The following is a 10,920-nucleotide window of genomic DNA, read 5'->3' on the forward strand; positions in this document are numbered from 1 at the left end:
GGCAAAGCTGTCTTCAGTGGTGCTCTGGTAGTTTGGGTGATGGCTTTGCAGAAGGCCTGGGAGTGTCTAGCAGGATGGCAGCCTGCTTTGCTCCATGTGTTTTCTGCCTCTGCCAACATGTCAGTAGTTTTCTGTTAATCAGTGGCCACAGAAGTGTTTTGTCTGAAGAAGGTACAAAAATGCCCAGCTTCTGAGAAATAAGAAGGAATGAGAGAATTCTTAAGTCTATCCACTGAACTCGTCCTAAAGGTCTTGTGGGTGGGGTGAAAGGGGTGATGTCATCCTGCTGGTGATTTTTTCCTTTTCAAACAAATGGCTTTTCTTCTAGGAAGGTGCTTCAGCTGATGTCCCACGCAGCACAAATAACTGGACAGTTCCTTCTCTACACTGGGACGTACATGCTGCAGCTGATGGGGGAGTATGATGAAGATGGCTCCTGCACGAGGCCAAGGCGTGAGCAGTGAGCACAGCTGAGCTCCTCCTGTCAGCTCCTTTTGCCTAAAGACATTCTCTTGCCTGGTTTGGATTGTAACAAAGTTATAGCAGGGGATGTCCACTGGTGAGAACTAACATTTTTCCAGTTTGGGCATGCTTTGTAATCATAAAATAAGTGTTTGATGTTCATAAACTCTTAACACAGCAAAAGGAGGAGTGCCTAATGTCTGAGAATCTGGCAAAAGGAGAGAGAGGTTTTTGTCCCAACTCAAAATAGAGAATAAGTGTGCTTGGAAACTTGCACACTTTGTAACCAGTGGAATGCTTCTTGCACTGCTCAAACCGTGGTTTGGTTGGTGTTGTTTTCATGGCTGTCTACTTGTCTTCTGAACAGACTGGGCTATAAGGTGGGAGGGATGGTGGTTTTTTTTTGTTTTAATCCTTAAAGTGTTGGTTTAAACGCCCAGCTGGCAGTGAGGTACAAAAGGGTGAAGTGTTCTTCTTTACTCCTGCTAAGGATGGAACTACACAACACAACTGAATCCTGGTTCAGGGGCTGACCACTCTCATGAAGTCTAATTGGACATGCAGCTACAAAGCAATACTTTAAGACATAGCCTTACTTCTTTTAAAACAAATAAAAACATTTTGTTATTGCTCTTTATATTTTTCTTTGAACCTACAGAAAGTTCAGGGTAGCACATCTCCTGCCAGATCTATCAAACCTGAGATATTTCTATTAATGGGTCTGATGTCCACTCCTCTCTGAAGTATTGAATCATTTGCCATAGTTCCATGCATATGGCCTACAGGCAACCTGCTGAAGCTTCCTTCAGGGGTTAAACCACCACTGCTGTAGGTTTTACTGCTCAGTTACAAAATGAGCCTACATCCCAAGCTGTACTCGAGCTACATGTAAGAGACCCTGGATTTTGTTGCCCCTGTGTTCAGGGGAAAGCAGCAGGACACTATTGACTCATGTCATATGCATATGCTCTAAAATTAATATCTGTGGGGTTAGAAACTTCCCAAGACAGGCTGTATTAGAGGGCAAAGTTTTTAATCCTTATCAGAATTGTCCATAATGTTTTCTACAGTCTATTGAAGTGCTAGTGTGACCAGCTTCCAGCAAGGCTTCTCCTCAGCAGTGTAGAGGATGAGCAGTGTTAGGCAGCTGGTGTCAAAATACAGACTCCAGTTGCTGAAGGAAAAGAGCCCAAATTTGTTTGTTCATAGGTGTGGCTTTTGGGTTTTTTTATTTGCTTGCTCCTAAAGAATTTTAGTAAGTTATTATGTTCTTGCTTAAGACTGGAAGCAGCTAAGCAGATACAGGTAAATGTGTCTGACCTGATGTCAGTGCCACCTAGGAAGAGAAGCTCTGGTGACCAAGTGAACACATGGGGCAGGGGAGGCAAGCAGTGGGAGGAGGAGGAGGAGGGAAAAGCCCAGAGTGGAGCCCACAGTGCTTGCCCTGCCTCTGCTGAGACAGGAATCCATTAGCTGTGTGCCTCCACTGCCCTGAGCAGCTGGAGGAAAAGCTGAAGGTGGACTGACAAGACCAAGTGTCATGGTCAGTGGGCTCTGTTCTGACCTGCCAGCTGAGTCTGTTCACTCCAAATGTCACTAGTACCTGGGAGTAGTGCTCTTGCTTTTATCTGCAAATTTCACCTTCACAGGCTTATTTTTGCCTTCCCTTCATGGATGTGACTTAGCCAGCTGGAGCTGCAGCAAATCACTTCTGATGAAAAGCAGCCTAAATCCAAGTGTGATTAAAGGCACTGATGGACACAAGTTTGGTAGTTCTCTGCCTGTCTCTTCAGTAATGGAATTACAAATAAGTAGACAGCTAAGAAAAACTTTGGTGTTTATTTTCTGGATTTCTGTTGTTTCCCATCTCTGAGTGTTTGCTGGAGAGGGGGTGGCACACTTTTCCAGACAGGGGGAGGATGGATTCTTTCCTAATTTCTCACAGGGAAGAATGCCTGTAGCTTGCAGCACTGTCAGGCTTCCTTCAGAAGAAAACAAACTATTCTGTGAGTAAAGAGAAAGGGTTGTATTAAAATGGAAGCTTTCTACTCCATCTGTAGTGTTCTTCAAACACACACACAGGCACCCCTGGGATGATTGTTGCCATGGCAAGTGTTGGCCCAAGTCTTTCTACCCTTATCAAGGAGCTGCATTTATCTGATGCAGTGCAAGGACTTGATCATTCATTCTTTCAGCTTTTAAGGACCATATAGTATGTTAAAACAAGCACACTGACTGAAAGCAAATGCTATGTAATGCTCCTAGGAATATTTATGTTGCTAATGGCAGGAGCACCAACAGTAAAACCAAAACAAACCCACTTGCATAGCTCATTATTGCTTTGTGTGAATTGCCTCTTCAACATCTGGAGTACAAAAGCTTTTGCAAGTCTGAACTGTGCAGATCTCAGATTCCAGCCTCCTCTAGCCAGAGGCAGTTCTTACAGAACTAACCCTGTAGTTTCCAAGTGCACTATGTGAGAACTTAACATGATCTAAACCACTAACCCAGGAGGATTTTGCAATGTTTTTAAGCTGCTTTGACAACTTTACACATAAACAGTTAGAACTTGAGCTGTTGAAGGTCATGTGAGCTGCAAAGTGCCCATCTCAGAGTATCTCCCTCTAATTCAAAATGCAAACAGCTGAACAAAGATACTTGCTACTGTACTAACTTCTCAGAGATACAGTTTTGGCTTTGGCTCAAAGTGGAGGAGTTTGTAATTCTCTGAGCTGGAACCAGTTGGATATATTTTTGTTTTTACAGGCTGCTTAGGAGGTGTAGCTTTTACTGCAGCTGTATGTGGTACACAGCAAAGAAAAACTTCTTCAGCATTATTTACCTTTCAGAAAATGATATACCAGTGATATAGAAGAGCAAGAGAGAAAAACTAAAATCACAGGCTCTCAGCTGCAGGCCTGTAGAGAAGAAGCTGGCTTTACTAGGTGACATCTTTAGCCTGAAGTTTTCCTACTCAGTTAATCACCTGTTACTGCTGCAGTCAAGGTAGCAGTGACATGTGGAAGGTGTGAAACATGTTTACTTGGCTCCTTGCTTGCAGTGACCCTTTCTGGCTGTTGCTTTGCATCACTTACTAACAATGCACCAAGTCATACTCTCTAGTTACCAAAAAAGGAATTTTCACTGAAGTACTCGATCTTGTTGACTCAGGCACTGTTCATGTTCTGCAGGCAAAACAAAGTTGCTCCCTTCATGACTAGAATGAAGAATCCAGTAGCTTTTGTGTGTGTGTAATTTATCATTGTTACTTCATTTCCTTCCTCTCATAAACCCATCAAGTCATTGCTTTCTTGCACCTTCCTATTGTTTCAGGAGAAAAAGGGTTACAAGCTCATCTGTCCATGGGGAGAAGAAAAGGCAGGGTCTAAACTCCATAGACCGTTTGGAATATGCTCTAGGAAACATCCTGATTCCCTTCCCTGCAGAGAAAGGGGAGAGTAAAGAAAGGGAAATAGGGCTTTGAGCTGGAAGGTGTTTTGGTACAGTGAGTAGAGAGATAGGTGTTCCCAATCCAGGAAATGCTGGTAATTCTGAACACTCACTGTGAAGATAACTACATATGATAGCTTGTAACTATCCAGAATTACAACTCTAAATCATTTCAGTGTGCTTTTTCCTGAGATGGCATCTGAAATGAAGACACAAGTTGCTTTAATTGAGAAAAAAAAGTTGTAAACCAAAGTCCAGGCATATTTTTGACTTGATGCCTCTAGTTTCACTGGAGGTATTAATGTGATTAACATACCATTTGAGTTAGGCATTAGTAAGTATCCTTGTGGGGTTAGAGTTTATTGCTGCTTTCTCTACCTTGCCTTGTCCTGTATGCAGTTATTTATCAACACAAGGGTTGCTGTTTTGCTAAGGAAGAAGGTGGGATTTTGCCACTTCACAGTTTTCAAGCTCAGCAGATTAACTTGCTATGGAAGCTGAGGTGGGTAAGAATTACATGTCACTGATGGTGATGCTTTCTGATGCATGGTGCCAATTTTAAGGGAACACTGTCTATGAATGAATAAAATCAAATGATGGCTGTGGATGTTGTCTCTGTTAATTTCCAGAATAACTAATTCCTGAAATAATCATGAATGTCAATGGATTTATGGTCTGGCAGAGGCAGTTTCCAAGTGCTGGACTGTGGCAGTGAAGTAACTGAATACCATTATGTGGCTTTTAACTCTTCACTGCTGACTCATCTTCTGGCCTCAGAGAAATGGTGCAATCTGGGTTTGCTTTCATACAGAAAGAATGTCCCCCTCCATCTTGTACCAAAGCTGCAGAACTACAGAGTACAGGAGATAGAAGACTTGGACAGTCTCTGCTTTTCACTAAATACTGTGGGGACCAAGGACCTCTTCCTATAATGCCTCCCAAAGACTCTGCAGTTATTTACCTACAGCTAGCTAGTACACATCTGACTGCAGAGAGGTAAGAATTTAGTTTAGTGACAGATTAGATGTGTCTAGTTCAGGATTAATTTAGTCTTCAGGAGGAATAACATGTAAGTGTGCTCAGCCTAGCACACTTCTGTCTAATAAATACATCCTCTTCTCAGCTTAAGGGACAGTTTTGCAAAGCTTGACTATTGAGCTGTTCCCCTCACGTGGGAGAACAAGGATTTCCCAATTTCTGATTACCTGCTGTGGAAAAGCACAAAATACACTGTACTGGGTTTACTGGCAAGATGTTGGCAGTGGGGTTGGATGGGTGCTGTGGAGGTGGCCTCTGTGAGTAGACTGGGGCTACCTCTGCAGTGCACAGAGCTGCTTCCAGCTGGCTCCAAAAGGAACCCACCATTGCCCAAAGTGGAGCCCTTCAGCCAAGCTGGTGGTGCCTCTGGGGAAACGTATTTAAGAAAGGGTAAAAAATGCTGTGCAGCAGCTGTGAGAGAACTGAGGAAGGTGTGAAACAGTCCTGCAGACACCAAGGTCAGGAAAAGGAGGTGTTCCAGGTGTCAGAGCAGAGCTGCCCCTTCAGCCCGTTGTGAAGACCATGGTGGAGCAAGTTGTCCCCCTGCAGCCCATGGAGGACCTCATGCCCCAGCAGCTGGACGTGTCTTGAAGGACACTGAAGCCTATGGATTGCACATGCAGAAGGGAGCTCCTGGCAAGAGAAAAGCACATGCAGAAGCAGGACTTGTGGCCCATGGAGAGGACCTGCACTGGAGCATTTCCTGAAGGAAAAGGGCCCACCCTGGAGCAGAGGAAAATTGTGAAAAGGAAGGAGCAGCAAGGAGGAACTGAACTGACCATGATCCTCATTTTCCTGTGCCACTTGGGGTCAGGAAGAGACAGTAGAAGAGCTGGGAATGAAGGAGTGAAGCTGAGCTTGGGAAGGAGTGGGGAAGGTGTTTTTAGTTTTGCCTCGGTTTCTCACTCTCCTTTTTTATTTTTAATTAACAGTACATGAATCTACCCTGAGCTGAGTCTGTTTTGCTGGTGTTGGTAGTTGATGAGTGATCTCCCTGTCCTTATCTTGACCCGTGAGCTTTTTCATCTGCTCTCTCCACGTCTGGTTGAGGAGGTGGAGTGAGAGATCAGCTTGGTGGGCACCTGGCAGCCAGCCAGGGTGAACCCATCACAAGCACAAAACACTGAAAGTAAAAATAAGCAAAAAACCCAAGCTGTCTGTGCAATAGATGACTAGTAAAACTGGAAACAAATCTTTTGGAGTGTTTTCTGAATGGCTTTTTACAGCTGTGTTTGGAGAGGCAAAATCCAGTCATACACAGGACAGGGTTAATATTTTCAGCTGTCATGATGCAAGTTATTTACTAACCTCAAATCTCAAGCGTGGTTTTTCTAAGGTCAGCTGTCAGTCTGAATCATTCCTAGTAGACCTCACTCCTAATGTGTTCTTGGTTAGGAATATTTATTAATAAGTATTAATTAGCACTTGAAAGAGAACAGTGGAATAGTCCTGTTAGTTGTTTTATAAAACAGCTAATGAAGTTTAACACTAGAAATACAGTATGTCTTAACAGACTCCAGAATCAGGGTAATGCATTCTGTGCAATAATTTGGTTGATCATTAGTTTTCTAAAAAGTCTGCTTTAATAATTGGCATATATTATGTATAGATTAGGTTTGGGGTGTTTTTTTTTTAAATAGTGTAACTATTGTCACAGGCTCATTGTGATTTTCTTGTGTGTTTAAAAAAGCCCAAGCTTCAATCAAGCTCAGACAACTCTATTTAAGAAAACAATAGCTTAATGATGTGGGTAGTCAAGTCTAGTACTGGCCCAGAGAAATCTCAGACATCTAAGAAGTCCTTTAAAGTCTGAAAGTTAGGTATAATTATTGCATTTTGTAATTACACCATGAAGTCCATAATCCTTTATGTTAAAAGCACCTCTAATTGCAAAGATCTTCCCTCACACAGGTCCATGACTTGGTTTGCTGCTGCTCTTTACTAAGTGGTATTCTCAAATGCTCTTCCCCATCTCAAAAATCAGGAGAGAATAAGCAAGAAAACAATGGTATTTATAAATAGAAGGAGTACTGATGTATTATTGAGATAGACAAACAGAAGCCTACAGTACTCTTATTTTCTTCTTGAAAACCTGGAGAGCACATGGCATTATTTCAGTGATTCCTGTACCACATGTGCTCAGCAGAGGTGCTCTCCCAGCTTCCCTGCTTTCTTCTCCTCCTGCAGCTGCAGCTTTCCTGCTTTCTTCTCCTCCTGCAGCTGCAGCTTTCCTGCTTTCTTCTTCTGCAGCTGCAGCTTTCCTGCATTCTTGCCTGCTCAGGGAAGCTGCCTAGAACAGTTTCAGAATATTGCTCTAACCCACACAGTGATTGTGCTTCCCCAATACAAGTCACTGTCTTTCAGAATAACTGATGTGTTTCAGCAACCATTGATTATTCCACAGCCATTTTCTCTGCAATCAGAAATGACTAAATTGTTGCTGCAAACAGGTACTCCAGCCTCCCCAGAAAGCCATTGCTTCTTTGGATGGGATGATCAAGCTGGTTTTCCTCAGCATCATGAAAACTTTCTGTGAACTACATTAAGCTCAGAATTTGGTCTAGATATGGAATTTACAGTCTCTAACAGTTTCACCCCTGTGACTGCTGGATCCAGGGACCAATTCCCTCAGTTCCTCCTAGTCACACCAGCCCTGACCTGGTACCGTGTTCAGTTTGCATGAGCTGGGATCAGTGGAAGCAGGGCAGGTTGTGTCACTGCCAGCATCAGCCATGAGTAAAGGCAGAAGCAACCTAATGCACAGAGGTCACTTTTGTTTCCATGACTTCGACCTCTCCAGACAGTTGGGTTGTCTTTGGGGGGTTTTTTGGTTGTTTTTGACATTTGTTTGTTGGTTGGCTTTCTGTCCTTAGAAAATCATAGAGTCATAGAATTGTTTTGATTGGAAGAGACCTTCAAGAAATCAAGTCCAACCATTAGCCCAGCACTGCCAGGTCACTGCTCACCCATGTCCCTCAGCAGCACGTCTCCATGGCTTTGTTACCCCTCCAGGGATGGGGACTCCACCACTGCCCTGGGCAGCCTGGCACAGGCCTTCACAACCCTTTTGGGGAAGAAATTGTTTCTAAAACACAGCCTGGACCTCCCTTGGTGCAATCTGAGGACATTCCACCTGCTATGCTCTGTTTTTCACTTGGAAGCTCTCAGCACTTTTTGCACTGCTCCTCTTGTCTTTTGTTTAAGCCTTTCTCTGTCTGATGCCATTGTCTAGATCTCACCAGCTTCAAGCACTTGGTGCCCTCTGCTATTTCTCTATACCGTGCTGTGGTGACCTCTTTACACATGCAACTTGAGATCTTCCATCACCTTTTCCACATGCCCTTTGGCCACATTAAAATTAAAAATATTTGGGAGGGTGGGGGAGTGTTTAGGCAAATAAAAATGTTAAGAAAAGTCATTCATCTGTCTTTTGCAGCTCATATTAAGTCTTTTTCAATAGAACTGGTCAGTCTCCTTGTTTATGTAGCATTTTTAGCATAACTTGTCTTCCACACTAACCAAGCTGCTGTCCTGAGATAAAAACCTTTTGGCTGCTTAGAGCTGCACCCTATTCCTGACAGATCTTAGAGGCCACGTGTCACATAAAGTCCCTATTCAGCGCAGAGACACCACAATGGAATCGTTTCACACGGCAGAGATGTCTCTCTCTGCAAATCTTCCCTGCGGAGGCGACAGCCGCTCCCCACACCCTCCCCGAAGTGGGGGCACTGGGCTGTGCAGGAGCGGGTCGGCAGCGCAGCGGCCCTGAGGGGCTGTTCGGCAGTGGGCCGAGGCCTGGCTGCGGCCCACGGTGACCTCCCGCATTCTTAGCATTCGTCAGCCCTTCAGTCATTAATATGGTAATGCTGCTAGCAGGCTGCAGCCCGGGAGGCGGGCGGGCTCCCTCCATCCATCTCACTGCTGCCCGGTGGGGTTCTGAAGGAAAAACGATGGTCCCTGGGGGTGTCAGCGTCGCCTGCCCCTCCTCACCGCCCCCCGGCAGCTCCGGAGCACCCTGCTCGCAGGGGGATGCTTCGGCTGCCTTTGTGCACTCAGGACCAGCCCGGATGCCTTCAGCAGCTCTGCCCACCTGCCCCCGGCAGTGCCTCGGCCCCCGCTGTTAAAAATAAGCCAGGCTTTGCCCCGGGGGGACTTCTGCCGGGCCCTTTGTCCTGCAGCCGAGGGGCTGGGGAAGTTTGGACACGCCCGACAGAGGAATAGGAATAGATCCCAGTGGATCTCGCTCCCTCACCGTGAGGGGAGGGTGGCAGCCAGGAGCCACCCACCACCCCAGAAAAAGGCTGAGGAAGAAAACTGTGACTCACCTGAGGAACCTAAGAACTGACCCGAGCAATTTATAATAGATTTTAGCTGCAAAACTACTCCTGCAGGTGTTTCTCACAGAGAGGTGAATCATTGTGACTTGGAAAGCTACGTTTCATCTCAAGTGCTTGCTGTGCTTAGTAAGTGTTAAATCACTGAGAGGTGAGGCAGGACTCCAACCCTCTGCCTTAGAGGTCTACTGCTCTGTCTGTCTTCTCAGAGAATGAAACCAGGAAGAGTCAGTTTGTGTAACACAACCTACTCCTCTCCTCTCCTCTCCCCCTCCTCCTCCGACACACTGCAGTACAGATTGCTCTTGCAAGGTGATGTACAAAAGCAGACTGAGCTCGATGGGGTGGAATGGGATGGGGTGGGATGGGATGCAGGTGCTCTCTCACTTTAGCAATAGAAGACCAGAAACAAAAGTCTAGGTCAGATCTCTTATTTGTGCTTGGACTTGATCAGCTTAATTCTAAATGATCTGGGGAAAAGAAAAAGTAATGAATCATAGAATCATTAAGGTTGGAAAAGACCTTTAAGATCGTCAAGTCCAAGCATCAGCCCAACACTACCATGACCACTAAACCATGTCCTGAAGTACCACATCCACATGTTTTTTGAACCCCTTCAGGGCTGGTGACTCCACCAGCTCCCTGGGCAGCCTGGGCCAATGCATCACCACTCTTGAAGAAAATAAGTTCTAAGATCCAATGGAAAACCTCCCCTGACACAACTTCAGCCCATTTCCTCTCGTTCCATCACCAGCTCCTTGGGAGAGGAGACCAACTCTCACCTCACCCCAACCTCCTTTCAGGGAGCTGTAGAGAGCAGTAAGTTCTCCCCTCAGCCTCTTCTTCTTTAGAGTAAACACCCCCATCCCCCTCAGCTGCTCCTCACAAGCCATGTTCCCCAGAGCCCTCACCAGCTTTGTTCCCTTCTCTGGACCCATTCCAGCCCCTCAAGATCTTTCTTATCCTGTGGCACCCAAAATTGAACCCAGGACTCAACTGGTGAATCTTTTTGATTGTATCAAAATCTTCAGGGTAGTCAAAGCTGCTATCAGTTGGACTGAGTTTCAGAAGTATTTCAATAAATATTCAAGTACTTGAATGAAGCCATACCCAATGAAATTTAATAACCATAACTGCATAACACAAGCCCATGTCTGCAGTGAAGGGATCTGATTTAGCTGCCACCACGCTCTAAAGACACCATGGAGGTAGTGTGGATAGTCCAGTGGGGAAAAACCCCTCAGCAGCAATTCAGAGGGCAAACATGATGTTAACACTTCCTAGAAAATAAAGACCAGAGCAGGAAGCATCCTACACCACTGCATAAAGCTGACTCCTGTCTCTGCCATGCCACAGAGGCTGCAGTAGAGCTGGTACACATGGACGAGGGGGATGAGCAAGGACCTGTGATAACAGGGGTGCAATGTCCCCCTCAAACACAGTGACATTAATTAGGCTAACACTTTCAGCCCAGTCCTTAACTACTCCTTTAACCCAGTTACATTGGGTATGTAAAGTCCTTTTGAAGCATCCAGACTATTAAATATGACAGTCCAGATCCATTCTTTGGTTGAACAAAGCCTTAATCACTGGCTGCCAGCACGTAGGAGGGCATTTTGGGGGAAGCATTACCATG

At 45.2% G+C, this 10,920-nt stretch overlaps 1 protein-coding gene across 1 annotated transcript in view; it reads left to right on the forward strand.

The window, feature by feature from the left end:
• The window catches only part of CIDEA (cell death-inducing DFFA-like effector a), a gene marked incomplete at its 5' end in the record, with an annotated part of 10,072 nt that extends 9,608 nt beyond the window's left edge, over positions 1-464 (forward strand). Inside the window, one exon of the mRNA XM_008947524.1 lies at positions 329-464. Coding sequence (XP_008945772.1) covers positions 329-464 — 136 coding nt within the window. The remainder of the gene's footprint in view (positions 1-328) is intronic.
• Positions 465-10,920: the final 10,456 nt, after the last annotated feature.

The sequence above is a fragment of the Merops nubicus genome, unplaced genomic scaffold (assembly GCF_000691845.1).
Source record: "Merops nubicus isolate BGI_N331 unplaced genomic scaffold, ASM69184v1 scaffold69, whole genome shotgun sequence".
Classification (NCBI taxonomy): Eukaryota; Metazoa; Chordata; class Aves; order Coraciiformes; family Meropidae; genus Merops; species Merops nubicus.